General features: G+C 36.8%; 1 protein-coding gene across 3 annotated transcripts; it reads right to left on the reverse strand.

Annotated features, from left to right (window-relative positions):
• Window positions 1–1127: 1127 nt before the first annotated feature.
• Window positions 1128–27697, reverse strand: LOC135325169 (endoplasmic reticulum aminopeptidase 2-like). 3 transcript variants are annotated; one of them, XM_064502907.1, is made up of 21 exons: window positions 27564–27697; window positions 25388–25486; window positions 25112–25208; window positions 22966–23607; window positions 20947–21085; window positions 20021–20155; window positions 18560–18680; window positions 17530–17684; window positions 16189–16302; window positions 15963–16094; window positions 14660–14791; window positions 12566–12634; window positions 10641–10819; window positions 10465–10544; window positions 8799–8982; window positions 8205–8361; window positions 7737–7921; window positions 6141–6305; window positions 5347–5487; window positions 4202–4283; window positions 1128–3219 (listed from the first exon to the last, which is right to left on the reverse strand). In XM_064502907.1, exons 4-21 carry the CDS (start codon window positions 23451–23453, stop codon window positions 3073–3075), a joined length of 2805 nt encoding a protein of 934 aa, XP_064358977.1. In that variant the 5' UTR covers window positions 23454–23607; window positions 25112–25208; window positions 25388–25486; window positions 27564–27697; the 3' UTR covers window positions 1128–3072. The 3 variants fall into 3 exon arrangements, with proteins under 3 accessions (XP_064358977.1, XP_064358976.1, XP_064358978.1); XM_064502906.1 differs by lacking the exon at window positions 25112–25208; XM_064502908.1 differs by lacking the exons at window positions 25112–25208; window positions 27564–27697 and adding an exon at window positions 27174–27257.
• Window positions 27698–27751: the final 54 nt, after the last annotated feature.

A 27751-nucleotide genomic window follows, 5' to 3' on the forward strand; every position in this document is an offset into this window, starting at 1 on the left:
TTTCTGAAAGGGGAAAAGAAAAAGGCCACTGTTTTTTTACAAGCAATCACTCTGCAGTATCTCATAAGCTTCTGTGGCCTTAGATAGTATGCCTTCTATTTTCACTTTTGTTTTCACTCCAAAAGTCAGCTGCAAGAGTGGGTGTGGTTTGCAGTACAGCTCATGAATATTTATTTTCACACTAAATCCAAACAAACTCAGTCAGTGCTTGTCCCTGCTCTGGATGGTATGAAATAAAGAACCCTACACAATGATCAACAAAGCCAAAAGCCCAGAAATAGAACAAAAAATTATAATATTCTGCTGAGATTACAGTAAAGCTTGCTATGATGATAACATTGTATAACTGGTTAATGCTTGAAAATCAAACCAGCTTTCAGTAATATGTGGTTTCATTACTGAATGCTGCCACTTGTTTTCAATGTCTTTTCCAAGCATCATGTGGAATACAAGCCCAGGTAACCAAAACTGCTTGACTTTGCAAACTGTTTTGACATGTCACACACAAGTGTTTTTTCCCTTGTCCATCTACAAATACTATTGTTTATAAGAGTATTTATTTCTTGAAATCTGTAGTCCACTGTGATTGACATGTAAGAGAAACAACTCTTTCCAGTTGCAACTCTTCACTCCTACTGACCACCTACATGCTTCAAAACTCCCAGCTGCAAAGCAAGGGAAACATGAATTCCACTGCATGTATTAATGTATTTACTGAATGACAGCCATTTGCTTGGCTTTATACAAAGAAAAGACAGTATGAATACCCCAGATGTCCCATAATTAAAGTCATGCTCCTGAACACTACTGAATGCCAGAAAAAAAAAGGAAAAAAGAAATTAGCAGTAGTACTATTTCTCTACAGGCTATATTTAGTCGATACGATATTGCCCAGCACTCAGCTTTGTTGGCTGAAGCTTTATGACTACCAAGTGCAGAACCACTGTAGTTGAGGGACTGGGTGGCTGATGAGGTGAGACAAATTGTGGTTTTATGTAATAAGAGAACACAGATGATGTCCATAGTCATCAACTTTAATCAGTTAGTCCTACTGCTAGTCAGGAGTAATAGCCACATGAGCGTGTGTTTGATATATGCTTAGGTATAACTGATCGTTGAGACAGATGAAAGGACCAATGCACATATTTATTGGGTGGGCAGGGTTATAGGGAACACGACTCAGAACGTAGTAACATCTCCCACTAGTACTTAGAAGGATGTTTCATTTGTTGCATCCTGTAATACAAACAACATGGAACTCCTCCTCACACAGGTAGGATTTCTTCTTTCTACTCTGACACAGAAATGGTGCTGATGTTTTTTTCTAGTATGTGACACTGTAATTCACTGACAGCTAAGACATGCACTTTTCAATCAGAATGGAAGTCATGAGAACTATAACAGTCTTCAGCAGGAATTTTGCCTCAGCATGAGGTCCAGTATTAAACTCCTTAGCTCCACAAAAACAGAGTTCTCTGAATCTGAAATTAATTTTCCGCTCTTGTATTATCCCACCGGATAATGGAAAGGTGAAAAGGAGGGTTCTACTCCAAATTAAAACCAAAGGATCCAATGCTACCAGAGGCAACTCCTATATGGGCAATTCCAAAATAGGTTGAAAGATGAAGGCACTTTGCAGCTGCCAGCAAATCTTCCTCCACCTCTCCCCCTCTTCATTATTGCAGTAGCAAGCTCAGAGATGATTTGTCTTAAATCCTATTAAGACTGATAGGTGTTACAGTCAAGGTTTATTAAAATAACAGACCTGAAAATACAATTCTCCTAAGCAGTACTCACAAGACAGGTCTTACTCAAAACAGTAGAAAGATCCTTTCTGTTTTCACATTCATACAATACAACGGCCCTCACGCAACATGATGTACTGTTTACCGCATACTGAGTGAGCACCACAGATCAGCAATTTGAGCCTCCTGGGAAAAACAAGATGGCTTCACCTTTCTCATGGTCACTGCAGATTTCTTCTCAGGCCACTATTTCTTCCAGTTCAGGTCACAAGAAGGTATTTATATCATTTAGCATCAGACATGTTATTTAGCTGTCAAGTTTCTTAAAATCCCCTATACAGTTGAGAGAGCAATTCAGCAATACACCAACAATACAGGCAGCTCAGAGACAGTAAACAGCAAAGCCACCGTGCAAAGGAACCTTCCCTCCTCCACCCCTTAGTCTCTATTATCCACTGAACACTGCGGGACAATGTGAAGGGGTGGAGCTAGTCACACATGAAAGCTTAGATCCTAAAGGGACAACCAAAACGACCCTTGATTTGTTTGAACCGGCTTCCCTGAGATAGTGATGCTTTATGTTAGCTATCTTACTATATTTTGGTTCTATCGGTCACCAGTATTCTCTAACATACAGCAATATATTGCTCCAATTTTTCAGCTACCATCAGTGACAGAGTATTTTAATCTCTAAGCTAAACTCATAGTTAATTTTTTTTACAAGAAGCTGCAATTTCCTTGTTAAAGAAATCTCAAATAAGAGTTAGAAACACATTTATTGTAAGGCTTTAAAAAAATGAAATTGTGCCTATCATGCACCTTTTAAAGCATTTTGTCTTTGGTAGAACTTGTTCTGTCTTTCTCAGATCACTAAAGACAAAAATGTAAGGGAAATTGCTCAGTAAGAAACAGGAAATCTCTGATAAGGATAATATGCAACAAACATGATCACAAAGCCTGGGAAGCTCAGCAATGATTTAGTATCAGGCCTATATTATACATGTAACCTACCCTGATACTGTCAAAGACGGTATCAATTCTTTTGTGAAATCAAAAACATGCATATACACAAACACATCATTTTGAGCCTGCAGCCACACTTTTTTTTCAATTGGCTTAAAGATCTAAGCAGCAGCATACAAAAAGTTAAAATGAAGCACTATTAACAGGTTTCCCCAAAAACTGTAAAATGATCAGTAAATAGAAAAATTCTAATTAACTAAATACCACAGCTTAGCAAGAGTAAAGTACAGTAGCAATTGCAATTCTTTAAAGGAAGAGGGGAAATCTGTGCTTGGAAATACCACTGTTTTTCACTCAAGCACCTTTACTTAACATTCTCTAATATCCACTTCCTTAATACAGCTACATTTCTTTCCAACCATCTTATGTTTTTCTCTATATTCTCCAAAGCAATTTGAGGTGCCCTCAGCTGTGATACCTCCTCCTTTACAGATTGAAAGAATAACTTGACCTATTAAAGGGGGAAAAAAAAAAGAAAAGAAAATTCAGCTTATAAAGTGCAGCTTATAAACAAATACAATAAGCCATTTTAAAGGTGTGAATAAAGTTATTACCACTGCAACAGGTTAAATTGTGACAGGATCCACCTGAGCTAACATACTGAGAACTGAACTGTGAAGCCTCAAAGCCCAAACTATGAGCTCTGATGGCTGGGATCGAACGGATCCGTTTTGAATGAATGAAATGAATTCATGTCCTATGTTGATTAGGCATGGGGCAGGGGCATATAGCTTATTTAAAATTCTAAATACAGACCTCTCTCCCAAGGAACTCATAATCCTAAATTCATAAAGAGCTCTAGGATAATGTACTGCAGAGCATGAATAAAATGAAAGTTGATCTTGTTAGATAGTGTATTTCCTTTGCAAGACAATGAACTTACCATAGTCACAGTAAGCAACCAAGAACAGGGCCTATTCTAACAGTACCTTAATATACAATACGATACTGTCTCTGCTCAAAAAGAATTTAAAATCTAAACAGGCAAGAAAGTGGGAAAAGAGATTTAACATCCAAGTAGAGCAGGTGATATGACTGGCAAATGTTAAGTCCATTTCTCAATGCTTTTTTTAGTGCAAAGCACAAATTTTATTATGCGTGAAAATTCTAAGTGCAAATTAAAAATGAAAGAGAAATTAATGAGAGAGTGGACACTGAAGGAAGAGATAAAGTGAACAGGGTGATAGGGACAGATACAGAATGATACTAAGGGAAAAAAAGAAATGATGAGGGAGACTATGTAAGCACAGAGCTAATTTTATAGGACAGTCAAATTCTAGACAAAGCTACAGAAACGTCTCCAAATTTCAGAGGTCTCTACTTATTCCATTGGCTTGAGTTTTTGGGTTGGCTTTCTAAGAGATGTCCTTCTATTTTCCTTCTGCTACACTTTCCTGACCCAAATGCTCATTTACTTTCAGACTCAGACAAACCTCTTCCAGTTCTTGTTTTGAAGAAAATTGTGATGTCGTTCCAACTATAATGGTTCTAATAGAGAAGGATCCCAGGGGAAATCTGAAGGAAAAATGAGAAATTACAGGTTACAGAAGTTTATCTACATGTAAAACACTGAAAGCACTAAAAGTCCACATGAACTCAACCTGCCTCATACTTCTCTGGACTGCCATATAGGTTCTGTCTCTAGGTCTGACATGCCTTGGAATAGGAAAGGATAGAGCACAACAGTGCTTTGCACCTGAAAGCCGGATACATCCATTATCATCCGACTTTCATAGAAAACCTATTCAGAATTGTTTGCACTCTTACTGCTGGAGCTTTTGACATCCCAGTGGAGACTGTCCTCACTTCTATTCCTCAGCCTTACAGCCCTGCTTACTTCTTTTGTGTTATTGCTAGTGAATGTGTGGCTGCACTGCAAAAATATAAAGTTTTTTTTTTTTTTTTCCTCTCTCTCTGTTAGTTTTCAACCTCATTATTGCCAGCACTGACACAAGATGCAGGAACATACAACTTCAGGGTGGGGAAGACAGTAGCCCAGTGGATCATGAACCATCTCTTTCAGGAGTTAGCGAAAACAGTGATGTATCCTCCGCCTCATGCATAAACAGTGGGAAAAACAGGACAGGAAGGACTGTCCCTGATTTCCTGCTTCCCAAAATGTGCAGCTGCCTCCCCAAACTATTATTGCAGTACATACCCCTAGAAGTTGTTTCTCTACAACTCAGAATTAAAGTTTCATCTCCTAATTATTTAAAGTTTTAAAACTTCACCTCTATGCAACTGTCAGCAATGCTGAACTTGAAACACTACTGGAAAAAAAAAAGCAATAGACTTCTGTTGAGAAATTTTTACAAGAGAAATATTTGCCAGTGCTACTTTAACAACAATGCCATAGTCAGCACTTCTGTTTCACTATAATGTAAACATCTGAACCATCATGAGGCAGGGATGGCTAAGTATTACCTTCCCTTCTCAGAATGGAAATCTGAGGCACAGAGGAGTAAGCTGCTTCTCCAGGCAAAGGCCTATCATTCTTGACTCTTAGACCCCTGTCCGGACTATGTTGCTTACAAGGTGAACACAAGTGGCGTTCTGCCCCTTCCACAGAAATACTAACTTTTCTAGTAGCCTGCTCCAATTTTTCTTTACAAAGTTCCATGCAAGGAGTTGTCCAGCTGGATTTGTGCTGACTGAATAGATAACTGCAGGTAAGTCTTGAATCTTGATTACATCTCCTTCCATTCCAAGTTCAAGCAACCTATAGCATCAAAACACATTATAAATGCAAGAAAAGGCCAGATTGTAGAATTACATTTGAGAATACATTTAAAAACTTCAAAGATCAGGCCTCTATTGTGCTCCAAGCAAGGTACAAAAATGAAGTACTTATTGATTACTTACACCTATAGAACATATTCATATCTAACGTCCATCTTTTTCAGTTGCATACTAAGCATGGTCAGATATTTCAAGGCCTCAGTGCAGAGGTATACTGGTTTTCCTTAAAATAACATCAGTTTTGAACCACTTCTCTGTAGCAGAGTAAGCTAATGGAGACTGATTCACCAAACTTATTCACTCCCTCCTTTTATTTCTTAAACTTTCAAATTATCATTATGAAAGTCTGGGAGTGAAAATACAGATAAATGCAACATACATTTTTTAAAATGGAGAACTCAACTAAGGAATAACATCTGTTATTATCCTTTAAAGAGATTCAACACTTCAAAATTTTTTGTTTCATGCTCAGCAGTCAGGTTGTATTCACCCAAAAAGTGTGTCAGATAGATAGAACAAAGACCACGTGTCCACTGGAAATAAGTCAGTGACATTCATAAGACCCAAGATACAGTGCATGGACCACCAGTGTAAGTTGGAAGTAAATAATAATTTATATGGAATGGTTCCTACCTTGTTAATTTACTAACATCTTTACTGCTTGCCAGAGCTGAATAGATCTTTCTCTGTTCAGCACCAGATATGGACACTTTATATCTATCCAAAAGAAAATTCCAGCCAGCAGCTGTTTTGGCTCCGACGGAGTACATCGTTCCAAGGACGTCAGAGGGAATGTTACTAAGCAGGAAAGAAAGAAAGTTTCATTTGGAGTTGTAATCTAGTATTCTTTATGGCTGAAAAACAGTGGAAAAAATGTTAAATATAAGGCAGTAAATCTTTCTGCAGTAAATATCTCACTGTAATGTACAGAAATTTCCCTCATTTTTAAATTAAGTATGATTGATGTTCTAGTTTTAAAATAGTCTTGCTATTAATCTAGCACGACAAAGAGGTACTTTACAGATTTGAATTTCTGCCCTGAAATTATACAATGGATTATCCTGATCCTGCAGAAATTATGTTTCTGCCCAATTTGACACACTATTGAACTCAGTTATAACTCCCCAATACATGTAACACAAATAAAGCAGTAATAAAATTTCAACAGATGTGGGAAGGACTGCATAATACATCTGTTGATGCATATGAACCTTACCATGTCTTTGCTTTTCCTATTGATAGATGATGGAAATTGGTAAGATATAGATCAGTGATGAAAGAAGATCAACAAACACCTGTCACATAGAAATGTTCACTTGAAATTGTCAAAAGTATGTAGATGCAAGAGTCTCCCATCCCAGTGCAGCATTGTATCCTCATTCTGGGCAATTTTTCAGGGTACACTGATCCTTCTGTGTTTATGAAAAACTTTTCACACAATGAACCACACCAGAATCAGTTTCAGAGATTAGGTTAAGTCTTGTTGAAAAAAGTATAAATATCATCCACAATTTAACAGGGTGGCAGTTCCATTTAGCAGGAACAATTAAGTATCTTCACATGAAAGCAGTGATCAACATACTGTTTCATGCCATTGCTTGGAATGTTGATAAAACTCACTGCCTCCTGTTATATTTTTTCTATAGTCCAGATAATAGACCTTGTGTAGTCTTTGTAGATAAGTAGTATTTCAACAAAGGATTTTTGATTGACTCAGTAGGACTCCATCTCTTTACTAGGACAATATGCAAGATGAAGAATAACATGAGCACACAGGTAACCGAAAGAATGAAGCAGGAGGGAACAACTAGAATATGTTTATATTGTGTTGCTATAATGTAACACCTCTTCATGGGTTTTCAGCAATGGAGAAAAAGACCCAGAAATTCTAGATCTAAAAATAAGAGCTCGTATCTGGTGCCTGAACTAAGAAACTGTGATGTATTAGCTCATGTGGTAGAGATTCCAAAATGCTTATGTGAGCACCTCAAATGAGAAGGAAAACCTTAATGGACAGGGAACTACGCTGAATAAATTTATGCTTTAATACACACACACTAGAATACATGGTTTTCTGATGCTGCTTCATTTCAGGTAATGAAAGCATTTTCATATACTTTATGGGAAACTGCTTTTCTTCTAAAGTCCATGTTGTAAAAATCAAAATTTAGGGTACAGTAAAAGAAACTTAAGCAACAAGGGACTATAAGAAAGAAATAAATTATTTACCTTATCTTTGCACCACTTTCCATCCACTTGTTGAAAAGCTCATGTGCCATCTGGATACAAGGAAGATACTGCAGGTCACATGCAAGCTCTAGAAGATCAGAACGAAGCATTCTTTCAGAAACAGAGCCGTCATCACTCCAAGTCTGCTTGTCAATCACCGGTTTAAAATACTGCAAAATGTACCACTGCAGAGAGAACATGGTAGTGTTCATTTATAAGTAATGACTTTTGCTGTACTAAGACTATTTAGGATTTCCAGTAGAATTAGTAAGTGAACTCAAAGAGCAGCATTTTGTATGTACATCATTGGATTTATTACAGATAACACATTCTCTGAAGTGCAGAGAATATACTATCTGTCATTATAAAGCATCAGTAAAAACAAATGCAGATTACATTAATGAGTAAATATATAAACAAACAAATACATGTATAAAATGTTACATGGTTCAGGGCTCAAATATGAACCTTTAGACTTTCTGTGACATCAGAAATCTTTCTTCTCTCCATCATGCGATAGATCACTTCCAGATAGCCCAGGCCTTTCAGAAGTACTATGTTACTTGTCTCATGCTGGAGATACCGCGTTAGATCCAGGGCTCTGTCTAGAGATAGTCTCCCTGCACTAAGAGATAATTTAAGTAGAGTTAGTGTCTTTCTAATCACACGTGGCAAGAGGGTGGGGGGGATGGCCCTGAGGTCATTAGTGTTTATTATCTACAGAGAAAAATGTCCTGGGTGGTGCACACATGGGAGTGGAACGTCCTTGCGTACTCATCATCCTGCTCTCTACACAGACCTCATGTGGAAGAAACAAAGAAACAGATGGCTGCATCAGCAACCTGTAGATCTGGGTCTTAAATTTAAAAGAAAGATTTAATATGCATAGCAGTTCTCAAAAAACAGAGGATGAATAATATTGGTTAGAGAAAAGGCAACTATCCTCAAGAAAGTCTGCTTCTAGGGCCTAAGATTCTTAAGACTTTGGACACTGAGATCATAGGGGGCATCTGGGGGGGCTACAGACTTCCTGCTTTCGTTTTAAGGAAGAACCAGTATTACCTGACCAACTGAAAAGCATTGTGGATCAGATTTGCTCTGTCTTTGTAGCTGAAGAGGGTGTGATTCTCATTCAATAGTTTAATAATGTTGTCCCATCCGTTTCCCTCATAGTGTACAATGTAATAACCATTCATGTCCACATTGAATTTCACCCAGCTGATATCTTCCTCCAATTCTATGGTAACTAGGAGCCGGAAAAACATTTTTAAAATAATTAAACAAACATACTAGTGGTATTTCCTAATATGCATCAGGAAATTTATACTTCAAAAAAAGTGTTCTGAAATGTACAGGAAGACTGCAAAGCATTGCTTTTGAAGCCCTTTTTCATTAGTAGCAATTAAACTAGTCTCTTAAAAAGACACACATGCATGCACACACACGCACAGAGTTGAGCTTTTTAATATTACACCAATTTTTTTAAGTAGCCAGACAATAAAACAAATAGCTTCATGTTGATTAAGAAAGGGCAGTAGTGGGAAATATTTTACTCATCTGGTTCATTAGCAACTTTAGCTGTTCACAGAACAAATTTTGGCACAAAGAAAGGGACTTTTTTACCTTGTACAGGCCAAGCTAATAAAATATCTCACACTTAAACTTAAGAAACACTAACTAATGTGTCTTTGGTGATGATGCAAGTACATCATTATAGCAGCAGAGCTCAAAAGCAAAACTTCCCCTTGAAAAGTAGTTGTTAGGATCACTCTTCTGAAAATGCTGCTGTATCCACATCTCTTATGTTGTCACACCAGGAAGTAGGGATTTGTGTTTTGGCATAGACAACAGAACACATCCCCAACATGGAAAAACTACAGTGCAAGATGCCCTTGTTAGAACCTACAGAAGTTTTGAGCTCCCAGTCCTGTTTATAGACTTCCAGAGTCACAGCACCAAGGATTTTGCTTACCAGCAAGGCCTTATCCTTACAGAAAAATTTCTACACTGATAAGGACTACATGAAAAAAGCTTGACCAAGTTCTCATAATACAGAATACAAGAATGCTCACCAATTATAGTATTGTATCTGCACTTGTGTACATAGATATTTTTAAAGTTTTAACCCAATATAAACAGTTTAGAATTGTTTGACTAGTGAGAAACAACAGGAAAACAGGAAAAAATCTAGAATTGTATCTCTTCTAGCAGGGTATCCAAGAAAGAACTGTATGGAATTTCCAAAGCAATCCACCATAATTTCCAACTGACAATGGGGAAAGCAAAGATTTTAAGTCTACTATGTATGACAGTGCTCTGTAATTCCTTGTAATATTGGCTGCAGTGTGGCATTGCTGGCGGCTGTAGTCTAAATGAAAATTAAAACGACAGCACTACATGCAGTAGAACTGGCCACATTTTTTAAACAAAGTTTATTTGCCTAACAGTGAAAAACATGCAATTTTAGTGTGACTAAATTTAGCTGAGATAAATTTAACCTTAAGGATTTTAAAATGAAACAAACCCAAACGGATTTTCTCATTTGACCATGTTCGTTCTGATAAGAATACAAAACTTTTTCATTTTTAGGTTACTCAAGAACACGTGTTACTTTTCTGGCTCAGCCATTGAATGGAAAAATCAGCTATTTTTCCCAGACCCAATAAGCAGAAGCAATAATAAGAGGGCAGCACATGGTAGCAGGTAACAGGATAAATTAATCTGCAACCTGTATGATTCTTCATTAAATGTCCTCCAGTATTTTTGGAACGGCTTGTGATGTATGTCAAAGGAACATACCACAGGAACCTAAGAAGTTGAAAGGAACAAAATGAGAAATGTCAATAGGTTTTTAAACATTTGAAACACTTTTCATAAGTGCCACGATACAGTCCCTGCATTTACCCAGTCTGCATCGAGGACCACTGAGGATCATCTGGGAAAATGCCCTTCAAAAAGCGTTCTTGTCTTATTTTGATTCTCTTCCAATTTTGTTCAACAATAATCAATGGAATTCCTTTCTGAACAGTCCAGGTATCCATTATCTTGGCAACATCAAAGTGTTCACTGAGGTAAGAGTCATACTGAGAACAATGCAAAATGAAACAAACATTTTTCTTACTCAGTATTTCCTGTCTCTTTTCAGATGATGTTATCAGGCAGTGTCAGCGATCAGAAAGAACACACTAATTTGTTGTAAAATTTTAGTCATTTCCACAGTATCTAAAGAAAAACCCCGAAATACTTAAGTAAACATAGTGACAGTAACACATGAAAACTGATTATCCTCTGTTACACTAGTAAGCCAGGAAAAAAAAATCATTAATCTGAACCCATTGCAGTAAGAAGTGAACTGGCGTCATCTGCACCACAGTCACAAGTCTCTCCTAATTAAAACAAAAGACAAAGATGAACTGGAGATTTTCTGAAAAGGCTGAGGGCCCCTCATCAGCAAAGCTCATATGTAACATATTTTCAAGATAGAGTAGCACTGCCCTGCTCTGCCATGTCTAACAAGGTCTCTTTGAATTAATGACATGACACACTCTTTTCAGCTTCCCCTCCCCGGACTTCCACTTAGGGAGCTATACAGGTGCTTGGGTGCAGAGCTGGGGACCAGCCTAGGAGACTAGCTGGAACCTAGCAAGATGTTTGCTGTAGGAACCACAGAATCACATCCAGATGAACATATTCCAATCATATCCAAACCTTATTCTTAACAGAGGAGCAGCTGTTGGAAAAGATTCTTATAGATGCTTTGGCTGCTTTGCAGCACACTAAAGCAAGCAAGCGGCTGTAAACCTAGCTTAATTAACCAAAGCAGCAAAACACAGGAATCAGAGCATAACAATGAATCTTGCAAAACAGGTGTTAAAAATCTGGCAGTCACTGCCTTTGCTACAGGAAGGTTGGTAGCCCCACAGCCACAATAGCAGGTTGCCCCTCTGAGGCCCACACGAATCTTAAAAGGTAATGCCTCTGTAGTTAAATTGAACTTAAATGGCTTACCAAGCACATCCTTAGCTGAAGTCTGATTTATGAACTTTGCAACAACAAAAACGCTATTGGAAGTTCTGGAACTATACAGTTTTTGCTATCAGTGTGGAAACAAAATACATGTAATCCGGGTCCCGAGGAAAAACAGAGGAAAAGAGGGAAAGGTTAAATTTGTGACTTTTCTTTGCTCATGCACAAAGGCAGCAATTAAATGAAATCTATTTTCTTTTGCTTGTAACAGTGTGTTACTATTAGCAATATAATTAAGGCAGTTTGAGGTTTCAGAAATGTACATACACATGTGTTTTTGCTCTAATCTGACAGTTTCCTTCAAACAGCTCTTATGTTCCAGACTAGGACAGCACTGGTAACCTGTGAGGGTATGTTAAAATCTACAGTTAACCCCAACTGCCAAGGTCTTTTCATGGCTATAGCCTTACGAAGCAATGATATTTCACAGAAGAGTTCAGTTAAGTCTTAAATTAACTAGCAGACTTCACTGGCTTTTTGAAGTCTCATCTGTATTCTAATGTTCTTTGAGCTTCTTTTCTCACCTTGAATAAGTATGTGAACTCTTTTTTTTTTTATTCAACATTTTCCCAATGGATATAGCAACTGGAGAGAGATGCCATGTTCATACAGATACAGATGTAGAGCAGTTGTATAATTTTACTCCAGCCTGCTAAAGCAGTACAGTTATCATTTCAATGAGACATACAGTATGAAGTATCTGCTCAATTTATATCAATGATCATGGTTATACTGAAAAGAATTGCAACAACCTCTTATTTTTAACAGAAATTGAGTAAAATTAAAACATTCCATGTACTCACCACATGTTGAGTAGCCTGACTTTTTCTGTAACAGTATTTACCAGAAGAAAAATCCTCTTCAGAACAAGTCTGTAAAATATAGGATCAACAAGTCATATTGAAAATATCTTTTACTATTTTCTTAATTTCTCATTATTAGTGCTAACTAATTCTTGAGTATAAGAAACACTGCAACCTGTTATGAACCCCTTAAAATACGACTGAAAAGATGCACTAATGCCTTTACTTATGTCCATAGCTTATTTTCAATTTTTTCTGCTGAAACTGTCCCTGAAAAATAGGAAATATTCCTTTCTCCAATCATTATCTATTATGAACAGCCATCTTCAAAAGTGTACTCTTCTACTCTCAGCATTCAGGCCTGTCATCAACAAATTACCACTTAACCTTGGTCCCACTCTTCTCAACCTCGTCTTCACAACTGCCTCTGTTTTTCCTGATTTCTCTGCTTTTTGATGAGCAATTTAAGCTTTGAGTGTTCTGATTTCTCTTCTGAAATTCGTTAGACAGACTTTAGTTGCATACCAAATCCAACATACTTTTTATGATGCAAGCTTCTTAATATGAATAAGACTAACAGTGCTAATAATCCAAACTTCTCAGAATTGGTTAGAGCACAACTTAATCTTTGGCATAATCCTTACAAATTTTACAGATTTTGAGGGCCACAATAAGGTTTTTTCTTCTTTTAGTTTGTTATTCTTTTAAATATAGCCCCTGCAGAAAACAAAGCCTTGCCATGCTTTGCTATTTGCATTATATTTGCTCAGCTTTTGTTTCTTATTTTATTCTACTTAGTCATTCTCTTGATAATTATAATTAGATATATTATCAGCCACAGATATAATCATAGCTATGAGAAGTCAGGTTTTATAGTCTGAATTTACTTTAATGACATGGATGTTATTGTCTGGTGTCAGAATCTAACAGTGAATACTTCCTTCCCTTTAAACTTTGGATATACAAAATGTGATGCATTGTTATTAGGTTACTTTGTCTATGAACTGAATATTTTGACAGATTTCCACTTACTGATTAGGCTATGGAAAAAAAATGGGCTTTCTCTGTGAAGCTGCCCACCTTTTTCTGAAAACAAATTGGTTCACATTATTATATACGCAGTCCAGCAGATCTGGGCACCCACTATTAAAACTTCAGTTAAGGCAGTGGAGATGTACTCAGGATGCCTCAGATACATCAGGTGAGTTAAAATGAGTGTCACTGTATTAGCTTTGATTAATCCAATATAGCCCAGGGTCCTTCTATTATCCATGAAGGACCTACATGACCTTCATTCTATCAAGCTAGCTTATTATCCTAGGGTTATTATTTGCAGCTTTTGGCTGAAGAGCTAGACTATGGCAGCTTCCTTCTTTTCACCCCACACTTTCTTTGATGGTTTTTCTAATGAAATGATATAATAAATTCAAAACATGAACAGTACTGCAACAACCACTTGCATCGATTGTTATTTTCTCCAAAATGGGAATCATCCACTGTCTGGTGTACCACAAGGGTTCCCATTGAATTAGAATTTTTATTGAGATTATTACCATTTTACTAGTCTACAGGACATTCATATCAGCTGAGCTGAATCTATTTAATAAAGTTTTTTGCTCTTAATATTTCAATTCATATCGTCAAATACAAAGCAAAGAGGATCTACTTGTTGACTCAGCTCCACACTTGCAGCCAAATCCTACAAGGTGCTGACTTCAGAAGGAATTTGTCACAGTAAACGTGACGCTCCTTTCTGGAACGCTCTCCTGTCCAGTGTCCAAGCCAACCTGCCTCTCAAACTTCTAATCTTTTTATGTCTTTCAGAGACATGGAGGAAAACATTCAAAGTAAATCTGTTTACAGTGACTACCTTCTGACCAGCTTTATGTTGATGCAAATTGCAATAAAGATAAGAAGTGAAATCTGCTTTGAAAAACAGAATTTGTGTACCACCTATATTCTCAAAACAAAACTTATACAGGATTTAAACTGCACAGCCTTTGAGCTTGCTGTCTGCTTAGAAAATAAGTTTATTCCCAAATTCATGTTTACTACTGTGAGATATATCAATTAAAATAGCAGAAGGAAACTTACATTAGCCAAGCTGTCCCAGAGGTCCTTGTTCTTTGCATTTTTATAGCTGTGTTTTTTCAAGTAATGAATTATCCCATTCCGAAACACCTCCTCGGACAGAAAGTTCCTCAGCATATGCAGAATACAAGCCCCCTACACACACAGATTGAACACAGCCAGATCAGTATGTAAATTCCAGTGTCTCTGAAACAGCTAGAGCTACACTGGAGAACAACACAAAGCTACTAAAACAAATGGAGAATGTTAATAACCATTCAAATGTTGAATAAACGGGAACTGAGATCCAGGCATTATCTTATCTGTTTGTTTCACAGAGCAAAACTACTCGTGATGAAGCTCAGAAATTGAAGTTCTGTGTGAAGTTCTCTGTGGCTGCGAGAAGGACAACCAAGAGATACTAGACTGACTCGTGCATGGATGAACTGGTTTTAGCAATAGCTTTGCCTAATCCAAGGACAAGGGGAGGATGGAAGCAGGCTAAGGAAGTAGTACAGAACTGATCAGGCAACATGAAATGTGGCTACAAACCAACCTCACTGAATATAAAAAAGCATGACCATTTTTCTGTATGCAGCAGCAGATCTAAATTCAAAAGCATTTTTATGGTAATTTTTTTCTTCGTATTTACAGATATATGTCATCAGGCCAGTAAAACAATAATGTTCTTTGTTAAGGTGCTGCAGAAAGACTTCAGCTATATAGCCTATAAGTTCAGTAAGGTACAGTACCATTTTACAACTAGCTAATTTTTTTAGTTTCCTTAACACACAGATTAAAACAATAAAGAATAATTTGTTGGTGCATATCATAACATTATTGGTGAGAAGACAAATAAACACAGACCAAATGAGAGAATCTGAAACAAGAATATTTTAGAATATCTGAAATCAAAACTTGAAATCTCCTCCTTCTTACAGAAGCATCTTTTCTATTTCTTTTACACAGAATAAGATTAAACAATGAAAGAACTTTAGTTATTTTGACTATTGTATAAGAGGATTTAATTACAATTTTTTACATTAAGTATGGAAATTCCATATCCACTAGCATCTTTTTTTTCCTTCAGTGATCCTGAATGGTGCTCACAGGTTGCTCACAGTGTGACAATGTAAATTGCAAACATTTAACTTCTCCAGTTAGAAATCTATCTTGATTTAATTTATTTTAATCCCAACTTTTTAAACATGTCAAATTTCCCTTTCACATTGTCTGTATCTAAGCCAGCGTCATTGTTGTCATTTCTAGCAGTCAAGAAAAATGGCCATTAACTGAAAAAACACCTTTATAAATGAAACAAACTCACCTTGTCATAAGAAACAGTATCAAACATTTCCTTAATCTGTATTGGGTTTTCTGCTCTTGAAGATATTGGGCGTGATGAGTTCATAGCATCTCTTCCCATTGCTGCAAAGCAGGTATCTAACAAATAATCATTCTGGGAAAATTTTCAATAGCAATATTTACAGATTTAGTTCAAGAAAAGCATCTTGAATTACAAAATTCAACAGATTTTAATATGTCATACTGACCACTTCCAACTCAGGATATGTAGCATCAACAGATATGAATTCCATGTATCTTGCAAACCCCTCATTCAGCCAGATGTCATTCCACCATTCCATGGTGACTAGATTACCAAACCACTAAAATAGATTAACATACATATTCAGCAGCAGCTAAAGAATATACAAAGGATTTAATACAGGAGAATCAAAAAAATTATTTCATACAACTAATATCCAAATGATAAAATCCAATAAAGAGTGGAAAATTCTTCTCTGTCAAACAAGGTAGGAAAAACCTTGAACAAATCTGTTCAAAGCTGATTCCTGTGTAGTATATTACCATATCAGTCTTAGCCCTGGCTTCTCCCTCTCTGCCTCAGGATAGTATTTTGGGTACAGTACAGTATTCAGAAAGTCACTACAGGAAGACCACCTGAAATTTTCAAAATGATGGATGATACAGAGAATATCTGTGCTGGAAGACATAAAAAACTCTCAAATCAATTCTGTCTTCACAAACCCCAGACTCAAAAGGATCAAAAGAACAATTTTAGCTGAGTCTACTATAATGAGTCCCACCTTGTGCCCAAATGGAAAAACATTAGGCTGCTAGACTGTATCTAGAATAGGGCTGGCAAACCTACACCATTTAACTCACCAATCTAAACTGTGCTTTTAGGGTCAGTGGGACTACCGTCAGCAGTAGACAGAGAGTTTTGCCAAAAGTTTAGGGATATGCTATTGGGACTATTTTCAAGAAGTAGCTAGTAAGATAGATATCTATTTTTAGGCTCATTTATAGCTCTGTCTGCAACAGTTTATTTATCTATATTAGCTATCACAGTACAGCTTATAATTATAGACAGTTATTAGCTATGATAGCTAACAGATATACTTCCAACTAGACTAATTAGAAACTTAAAATAACACTAATTTACAAATTGACAGAAAACTCTTTTCTTAGTTTCAGCGTGATTTTTGGTAAGTTGTCACTAGCTGTCAAGCTTCCTAAATTGTGATATTAAGTTCCTAATTTACAGTTAGCTTCACTTGATCAGTAACTACTCGTAAGTGACAAGTACTTCATGGATGAGTTCTTCGTGGACATGCTTTGTGTTTTCTACTGTGCCGGAAGAAGGCTGTGATCCCTAGGAGTATGCTGAGCCATGATGGGAAAGGCTGGATTCATCTCCTTACTGTACCTTACCATCCAGGAAGGAAAGATGATCTATAGTTACATAACTACTGTGAGTCAATGGATGCAGAGATTATTTTTCAAAACAAAACCAGTGTTTTTGTTACCAATAACACATATAATGCCAGGTCCTGATGAATACGTATGATAAATTATCAAAACCGGACAACCTGATGAGCCAGTTCATGTCCTATCACCATGGTCACCCAAAGTTTGTCAGAAGCCGAAGATGTTTCTGGATCATAAAGCAGAGAAGTCTCTCTGTAGGTAGTCAGGCCCCAGTTTTCCATAGCTCCAGACTGAAAGTCGGGGACAGCAACAAGATCTCAAAAAAAAAAAAAAAGTTACCTGCTTTGATATGCTAACTCCAGCATCATTGCTTAGTTCTAGTAAGCAACTGAATAAAAATGTCCCCACTGATGGCCTGACTCAGTGCCTCTTGGATTCAACGTGAGTCTAATAACAGGAATGGAGCTGGTTCAGGCCCACTATGGCTAAGAACTGAGTAAAACAATCACATGCAAAAATAGTATCTATCTGACAAGCATGCTTTGTCAATCTAGTAACTTTCAATAACCTCAGGGAACCAGTTTTCACAGAAGGAGAAATTAACTCGTCACTGTGAACCTTCCCTCAAAAAAGATGAAAAGCAGAACGTCTTCCTGTGTTGTGCAGTATCTGTATATTACAAACAAGCAGGAGTTATGCCAAAAGAAGCAGCTGTTTCTCAGAGAAACTAACAGATCCAAAAGCAGGTTATCTCCAACCTCTAACTACTTTTATTTGTTAAATTCTTAATAGATTCATCAACCTGTCATAGACCTTGATTGACAATTTTTTTAAGAATCCCTATGATAACTTATTGCTATGTCATTTGCTCTCTGTTCCACTTCTAACACAGATCACACATTAGCAAGACTCTCTGAAACAGAAAAAATCTTAAAAAATAATAGCAGGACTAAGAGAATATAAATGATATATTTTATTTCATCACTTCCCTCATCTTTCTTCTCTGTTTTGTCTTTTTAGACTGAAAGTTCACTGTGACTCAAAAATTTCATCTTCATACTTTTAGTAATGAATTTATTCTAGATACTACATAAATAATAAGTAGCAATAGTGGTTTCAATGTACTCTATCTCACATAACCTCCTGCATTTCATATCAGGCATAGTTATCAAACTATTTTCAACTCTTTACCTTGTTTTGGAAGTGGGTAAGAGATACCAAAATACTTCTCATAAAATTCTAGTATCTTGACAGCAACTTCCAGTGCATAGTGGGCTTGAGTCAACTTCTCTGGATTGGCATATACAGACACCTGTTAGATAAAGAGGGTTTCAAAAGGGGCTCAAACACAGCACTGTAAAAGTTGTCAAGATGCTCTTCACCTATTTTAGCAGAAGGAAGAATTACATCAGCTTCCTCTAGACAGATAAAAAATGTCTCCAGATCTCACAAAGTAATGAGAACAAGCCTACAAAATAAGAACATGCCTGTACATTCCCACTTACATTCTCCATCTTCAATAACGCCGGCAAGCACCTATGTGACCTCCTGATTATAGTCTGCATTTCTAACCACAGGTTTGACTCCAAATTTTTCACCAAAGAAATTGATTACTTTGGAAAGGGATTATGCACAGACTATTAGAAGGTTTGCATTTTAAAGCCTCTTCCATCTGAATACAGAGCATGATAGACACATAGGTAGTAATGGTGTGGTTAAATTTTAGCCTTCTGTATTGTCCAGAGAGACAGTAATGAGGAGGGAGAAATGGACAACTTATCAGTTGAATATATATGTATTTTCTGCACCAAGATCCCTCTCATCTTTTTTCAAAGTCTTAGAAATATCCCTTTTAATACTGTCATACATCAAAAGTGAAAGTTATATTTCTTTAGATTTTTATCATGTGATCTCCTTTTTTCTCGCGTTCTTGATTCTTTCCAATTCACCTTTTCATTTTAGCCAGGATACTCTATCCCTCTCTGGCCAAGGAAGAAGGAAATTACCTCCTGCTGCTACAGATGAAAATGTTCCTTGACAGTAGTTTACAACAGGATGTTCTGATACCAAGATTATCATTTAATCTCTCAGTCGTTAATGAAACAGGCTGATGGAATTTAATAAAGAGTATGGTAACTGACATCTAGCTGAATATAGTTACAAATTTACAAATTTTGTAGTTACAAAATTATGAAGCAGATAAGACATTCTCTAACAATTTGTATCAATGTTATAGTCATTTCAATAGGCCTTACTGGTTTCATCCTTAGTGAAGTCTACAGGACTTCTCCCTAAATGGCAGTTCCCATACACAATCAGAGCTGTTCTTCCCAACTATTTTAAATTTAGAATTCCATAATAATGATACACTGCAATAGTACACAGCAGATTTGCTCACTTCACAATTTTTTAACTATATTTTTTGGGCTGTGTCTACATTAGTGTGTAATTTATTGATTTCAATGGGGATATTTCTGATTTACTTCAGTAATAATTTCTTGGCTTAAAATAACCAATATTTTGGAAACTATTACAGAACAGATACAGAAGCCTAAAGATGTTGATAAAAGTCAATATATAGGACATGTACAATTTCACATCTGAATTATCCTGAAAGTTTTATAAATAAATGTCAATCATCTTTAAACCTACCACAATTCCTGATGACGTTGTACCACTGATTGACTGGAAATCACTAATTATGAATGCCACCAAATAGGTACTCATTTTTACAGTCTCTGCAAAATGATCTTCAAACAGATTGTTGCCTAGTTTCAAAGTCTTTACCTAGGAAAACAATGATATATATTATACTCATTTTTTCTTCTAAATAAAATATTTAACTTTTTAAAAATATTTCACCTTTTTACTCCAACCACTCAACAGTATCAGCATGAATGAGAAAACAAACACAAGGTGAGCTTTGGAAGACGAGAGCTGGTATACCATTTCATTCCCTCCCTTGCAATTTTTTTTGTGGTTAAAAGACAAATACAGACAAAATTCAACATGATTTGACAAGTTGGATCATTAGATCTTTATTCTGCAGCCTGTAATTGTAGAAAGTTCCTGTTATTCAGAAGAAGACCACTAGGTATTTCTGCAGTACTTTGTGAAGGAGAAAAAGAGAGATCCTATCACTTGCTAACAATCAACTGTTCTGTAAAGTGTGTGTTATACATTCAGAGTTTAAGGCCAGAAGAGATCATTATGGCCTGACTACTAAATAACACAGGCCATGAGATTATCTTTGCATATATGAATATAGATGCTGCTAAAGGTAAAACAAAAACAAAGCCCTACTTCCAATATACTTCAGCAGAGAATTCTTCATGCTACTGAAGAATTGTTGAAGAATCTATGTGAAGAATAGTTTCAGTCATTTACACCCAAATTACTCCTCATCCATTAGAAAGTAGTAAGTGCCTTCTAATATTCAGAATACTGGGCAGTGCAAAAGCCAGGCATAAAGCAATCTTTTGCATGATACAGTACAGCTATATAGTCCACTCTACCTGGCTCATTAAGAAGGCATGGAAAGAAATTAAAGGTTTTGAGATTAAACCCCTAAAAATCACCTTTGGCATATTAGATATTGCAATATGCTGCTCTTCTCTCCGAATCTTTATTGTATAGTTGGCTTTAAAGGATGGCTCATCAAAACATGGGAATGCCATGCGGGCTGAAGTTGGTTCAAAATGAGTAGAAACCAGCAATCTAGAAGAACACAGAAAGCATGCACTTTTTTTTTAATAAAGTATTTTTTGATCCACCACAGCAAGCTGACAAACCATAACATAATCATCATCAAATTTAAAGACTATTAAAAAAAGCTGTCTGAGTAGAGGAAACCTAAACTGCTATGCAATGATGAAGCATTTCAAAGCATTTAGTAGGCACATTTCTAACAGAATTAGCTAAAACCACCATACACAGATCCTCTGATCCTAAGGCAGTCCAAGTCATGATATTTTTATTCCTGAGCCAGTTTAAAAAATGGCTAAAGTGGTGACACACATGGAGCGATATTTTAGCCAGACAACCTATCACTCAACATCAGGCATTTCATTGAGTTAGGCAGCTGGCTCCCTTCATAGCTGATGGAGAGAATTGGCCTCCTCCACAGAATGATTTAAATCATGTTTTAATTAGGTGTTTGAATCATTCTCTTAAGATGTTCCCTCTTCGCTGACTACAGAGAGATCCCAGATTCCTCAGTTTGATGCTTCAGCTTGAGTAGTATGTGCACCCAAACCAGTGTTCTTGCTGCTTCTGAAGTAGCTTTTGTTTAATAGAGTAACATGCAATCTGATTATATTAATGATCATATTCCTAAATGTAGGGTCTACAGATCAACCAAACATGGCATCATATTGTGCTACAAACACGGAGGAATGGGGAGTTTATCATCCAGAAAGGCAAGGGAAATGAGGAAAGGGAAGCAGTAAAAGGGATTTCATAAAAACATTTAGTAAATTCTGAGATTAAAGAAAATATCATGCTATTTCTATGGTTTTGAATGAGTACATGTTTAGCTCAGATGGCACTGGCTAAAAGGAAATAAAAGTACTTGGAAAGAAAAGAAGGAAAAGAAGAGCACGTCCAGAGTGAAGCTGCACTGAAGATACTGTGAGGTAGGGAAAGAGAGAGATTTAGAGCAAAAATAGATTATCAAAAAAGGACAGAGAAAGTCCTGAAGAAAATGGAAGTGCAACAGCTATAATTAAATCTTTTTTGAAACACTTAGGCAATTACTTTTAAACTCTGACAGAGAGGTAGTGCCTAGCTAGCCACACAGGTCTTATAAGAAAAACTCTTGAACTGTAATATTTACAGTCTCATTTACGAAGGGTAAAAAAGTAAAACAATGATTGAGAAGAGCCTATGTTTATGAATTTTCAATGATTCTTGACCGGCAAGTAAAATTTCACATTTTATACAACAACCAAATGAACAAAATTAGTATTAATGTTCTAAACAATGGCAATAGAAACTGCCATTGAGATTAGGGAGGAAGATTTTGTGTGAAAAGTGTACCAGCTACACACAATTTAAGAATTAGTTCTATTGGTCTATCTTTGTCTCTCTTTTTCTCTCTTAATAATTACATTGGTAATCCACCTATAATTATAAATCATAAAAACAACCGTATGTAGATAATGCATATTTTGATATAACAGATCATTATACATTCAATCTGTAATATATGAAAAATTATGATTCACATGTAAGTAAATACCAGTTTCTGTTTAGACATAGTAATTGTTTTGTACTGTTACAGTATTTTATGCAATCAATGAAAAATAAAAAAATACTATTTTTACTAACGGTTTTAAAAATGAGATTTTCAAGAAAGTTCTGGGAAAGCTGCTTCTGTGTTATACAAGTGAACAAGTACAGCTTTATGATTGTACAGGCAGTCCGTAGAATAAAACTGTTATCTCTATTGCTATACAACCAGAAGCAACTTGGGAAAAGATAGGAAAATATAATATTACATTATCAGAACACTAATCATTACAGTTTTAAGAGTTTTTATAGTCAAACATTAATGTAAGAAATCTTCTTGTGTGAAAACTTTTATACTCTTTGCTTACCTTGTTTGACCATCCCTAGTTTTGTAGGTACTTTTATAGAACCCATAGAAGCCATCTGAAAAATTGGCAATATAGTTAATGGAAAGGAAATAGTTCTTATCCACCTGAAGAGGTTCAGTAGTCAGAAAGGCAACTTGTTCGTGAGGAGGATATTCTAAAACTTGCAGCTGTTTAATATCTGCTTGTCCCTTTCCATTTTCCTGTTCAATAAATGCTTTAGTGATTTCCAAATGTTTACTGTGCAAGACTACAGCTCTGGTTTCCTGTGTTACAATGACTTCAATCTTCACAGTGCCTGTGAATACTGATGAAGTGAGGTTGGGGTGAATGAGAAGGTCATAACGGATTGGAATTGTTGAGCCTGGAAGCCTTAGCTGGTTCCAAGGAAAAGGCTGCCCATTTGTTGATTCAGGGAAAGCTACATTCCTTTGTCCATTGAGAGAATAATTAATTCCAACCAAACTCAAAAGACACAGTAGTGACAGCATTGCTATCAGCCAACACAACGTAGGGGTTTTTTGTAATTGTTTTGCTTTTTTTGGTACTGTTGCTTGTTCAGCATTTCATTTTGGCTAATAAAAACTTCATGAAGTATCTTATGCAAATAAAAACTTCAGCGGAGAGTGCCTTTGACAAATTATCCTGAAAAAGAGAATGGAATAAATAAGAACTCTCCAAACACAATCCAGGAATCTGTAGAGCGGCCTAGCTTTATTTTTTTAAGTGCACCTGAAAACAATCTGCCTGTTCAAAGCATTTTCATATATCACTGTGCAGGACCTGGTCTCACATTTTTAAATACATCGCACTCTTAAGGGGAGATACTCAGCTTTCAAAACTGCAATACTCAAAAGTATGTGCAACTATAAATGCTGTCACTACGATATATGAAAGTGCACTTATGTAGAGCTAGGCATACATTTAAAACAGATAATAGACTTTCTCCAAATGCAAAGGTATGTTTGCAGTCACACTGGCTATATAGACAATTTTTAAAAAACAGGCACTTATTGTAAACAACACGAAAAACAACTGAGAACAAGAAAAGTTCTTTAAATTCCATGTAGGTCGTCGTCTTCTTTTTGCTCCTAAATTTGGCATTATGATCTGTGTGTTCATTTCAAACTCAGCAAAGATTAATAGGAGAATGCTGAGGCTCCTTCAGTTCTGAACTAGGAGAAGAAATGTGTGTGTTCAGCAGCCATGGAAATTAAATCATTAGGAATCTCTGAAACATATAAAATTCAGCACTAAAATAAAAACCCTCACTGCTGCAGATCAAGGTCTTGGACAAGAACTGAATTCTGTACTAAAGTCAAACTCCAGAGACCAGGTCTTTCGGGATGGCCCTAAGTGAACAGATGGACCTTCTCCACTCTGAATTGGTACCAGTTCTCAGTAAATAAACATTAAGAGGTGGTTCACTCAAAAGTATTAATGGCTGATAAGAGTCAGGATGGAGTTTGGTTAGAGAAAAAAAGAGCGGTTCATTGGGACAAAGAATCCTGTGATTCAACATATTTTATATACTCAAGATCAGATAAAAAAAGCTCAAAACTGCAGAAAATGTTCTTTGAAGCAGCTTTGCAAATGTATGTTATGCAAGAAAACAACACTAACAACAATAAAACCTGTGATTAGTGCAGTTATATAGTATTTAGTTATATAGTACAGAACTGTCAGAAGCCTATTTCAAGCCTCAGTATCTTGCTAGTTTAAACATATTTTCCAGTATAATAAATGTGAAATTTTAAAACTAGCCTGAGCTATGTGCAATTAATAAAAACAATTAACATGAAATCATTAACAGTTATACCCAGTTTTACAGATGTTAAAATATTCCAATTGTGATGATAAGCTTTATTACACACATTTCACATTGTAAAGTTCTTCAGTTATTGTAAGTATTTTACAATTAATATAAATTAAAGGATTTGAGATTCAGTATTTCCTTCTGACTCCCTTCACATCTCCCCATTCAGTGTTAAATTTTATGCAAATTCCTACCTTAAGATATCCTTTTTAATTTAATTATTTTAAGTAAATACTTTAACTTCCAATTCCACATAACTCTAAACCATTTTCAGGGCCTCAACTCAAGCCTTCCTGAAATCTACTTATTACAGCACTCTCCCTATATACTTACTGAAAGGTCCAAGCCTTTGAGCCATTCCACAGGTATCATGCTGACCTTTGGCATTTGGCTGAATGCCACCCTCAGACTTTGAGATGATTCTCAACCCCTTTAGGAGAGACATAACAATTATAGACTACATACTGTATCCTCTGCTTGGAAAACTGGATTTATTTATTCTGTGATGACTTTCTCATATACAAGCTTTGGCATATAAAAATTTGTAGAAAAACCAACAAAATGGTAATACTTCAAATATAAGAAAAGAAACAGGTAAACATGACTTACCATCTTGTTTCTTTTGTTACATCAGAGGAATGAAGAATGATAGTTTTATTTCCAGTCTCTTTTGAGCGGCCTGGTCCAAATCCAAATGCAAATAGCCACCTTTTGTGGATGCAGATTAAGAATCATTTCCAGCATTTAAGAAATAAAGTAGTATATAATATTGCACTTAAAAGTACTTTCGAAACTGAATTTGCATATTTGGGCATCTGTTATACACCTTTTGTTAAGAGGTTAAAGTTGCTACAAGTCTGCTTTTAAAAACTACCCAGAATTGACACTTAGGGTCTTCTTAAAAAAATGAAACGAGCTGACATTCATTATACTTTCTTGGATGTTCTGCATAAAAAGTCTCAATAAAAAATCAATAGGAGAGATTCTAAATGCATTGTAAATTCTTGCAAATCCACTAAGATTTAAAATCTGCTCCCGTATTTTTTTTTCCCCCCCACCAAATTCCAAGAGACGTACATAATCTTCCCTTTTTGTGCACTGGATTTTTGTTATTGCCCTAGCAGTTCAAGTAAATGGCACTTTCTGGAGTCAGGAATAGTTGGCTATAAATTATGCAATTGAGGAATATTGATACTGGTTCAGTACAGCATTCTTGACAAATTTATTCTGCAAACCGTTACTTTTCCATAGAAGGCTTTTTAGTCAAAAATGTTGATATAGTTATGTGTAAAACCTTATTCCATACTTGATAAGTTCTTTCCATTCTAGAATCAATTTAAAAAGAATAAATTGAACACAGCATACTTCACTCCTTCACTTGTACTTTCCATCCAGCTCCTTCTCGGTCAGCCAGTGAACATTTAACACTTACATTGATGCTAAAGAAACTTACTCCTATCAGTGCCTACTGATTTTTTTTCTGCATAGATTTCTGATATTAATCATATTAAATACATATTACATAAAGTGCCACTACCTTAGTAATGATGGCAAAAAATAGCGAGGGCCACAAGCACCCAGAAAAGATGATAAATAAGTTTTACTTGAAATAGTCACATAACTGCTCCTGAAGGAGATATCTTAATATTAAGTCAGTTGCTCAATTTCTATGATCTTTCTGATGTCATTTTTTTTCAAGAGCAGAAAGGAAAGGAACAGCAACTCATACACTGACTCAAACAATGCAGATTAGAAATAAATGATGCATTTTTCAAGTACAACATATAACAAAACATAGATCATGGGAATGCTCTAGAAAAGAATGGAATGGGAAGGCAGCTACGCAAGAGCTGGAAATATGGTATGTGAAGTAAAGGAAGATGTTGCCATCTGGAAATGACTTCTGGAATTATTTTAGTACCTAGTCAGTCTGCCGTTTTTAACTGCCTGGCTACATGGTACCTGAGCATCTGTGTACTGTTGCATTTAAATTGCTAGTTTTATTACCATTGTCACCCAAAGAAGTTTTGAGTGTTTCAGAGGTTCTACAACTCGGTAGGTGTATATTATTAGTGTTTTTCTACAAAACTCTCATATATTATAAGCATGCATTAGATGGTAGAAGAAAGAGAGGATGGGAGGAACAGCTGAGAAGTCATTATGGGTATCTTTTAACGTACATTGTCCATAGCCACAGTCATCAATGCTTTATGAGACCAAAAAGGCATGGGAGCACAGTTCACAGCTGCAGGACTGTTTAAAGTCTGATAAAACACCAGATTTACTGATAAAACACAAATTTACTGACTTTTCAAACATCTTATTGACTCAGTATTTGCGTAGAGTGGGGACAAGAAAAATTAATAAATAAAGACAATAGTCTTCACAACTGTACCCTAGCCTTCTGGTCACACCATACGAATTCCACAGGATGTCTTTCACAGGAGTGAGAATGGCTGTTCCAGAGAGCTCCTGACCCCTGATTACACAACATAGTTACAAAACTAGCAGCCAACTTATGAGATTCTCTATTTTTGAACCTTTTAACCATAAAATCATCTACCTACCCGCGGCCGCTCCAGACCGCGCCTCACGACCCTGCCTCCCCTCCCCGCCCCACCCCCACCCCGGGAGGCGCAACGGCCGCAACGGCCGCGCGCCCCCGCCCCGCCCCGCCCCGCCCCGCCGCCGCGCGGGCCGCTGCAGCCCCGCGCCCGCCCCTCCCGGCAGCGGCCAGCGCGGCCCCCGGATCGGCCCTCAGCCCCGCGCCGCCGCCGCCGCCTACCTGGCGCGGCGCGATGGCGGAAGAGGCGCGCCCCGCCCCGCAGGGCCGCCCCGAGGCTCCGCCGCCCGCTGCCCGTAGAGGCGCTTTTTCTTTCGCTTTTGCTTTCGCTCTCTGCGAAAGGCGGCGGCGGGCAGGTAGCGCGCGGGGGTCGCGGGCCAGGCCGGAGCCCGGCGGTGGGGCGGGCGGCG

The sequence above is a fragment of the Dromaius novaehollandiae genome, chromosome Z (genome assembly GCF_036370855.1).
Source record: "Dromaius novaehollandiae isolate bDroNov1 chromosome Z, bDroNov1.hap1, whole genome shotgun sequence".
NCBI lineage: Eukaryota > Metazoa > Chordata > Aves > Casuariiformes > Dromaiidae > Dromaius > Dromaius novaehollandiae.

Coding starts and splice junctions, on each gene's coding strand:
- LOC135325169 (XM_064502906.1), bottom strand. CDS start 23,453: ATGCTGTCACTACTGTGTCTTTTGAGTTTGGTTGGAATTAATTATTCT. Junction 6,306..7,736: donor GAAAGTGGTGCAAAGATAAG/GTAAATAATTTA, acceptor TTTCCTGCTTAG/TAACATTCCCTCTGACGTCC. Junction 3,220..4,201: donor CAAAACAAGAACTGGAAGAG/GTTTGTCTGAGT, acceptor CCCCTTTAATAG/GTCAAGTTATTCTTTCAATC.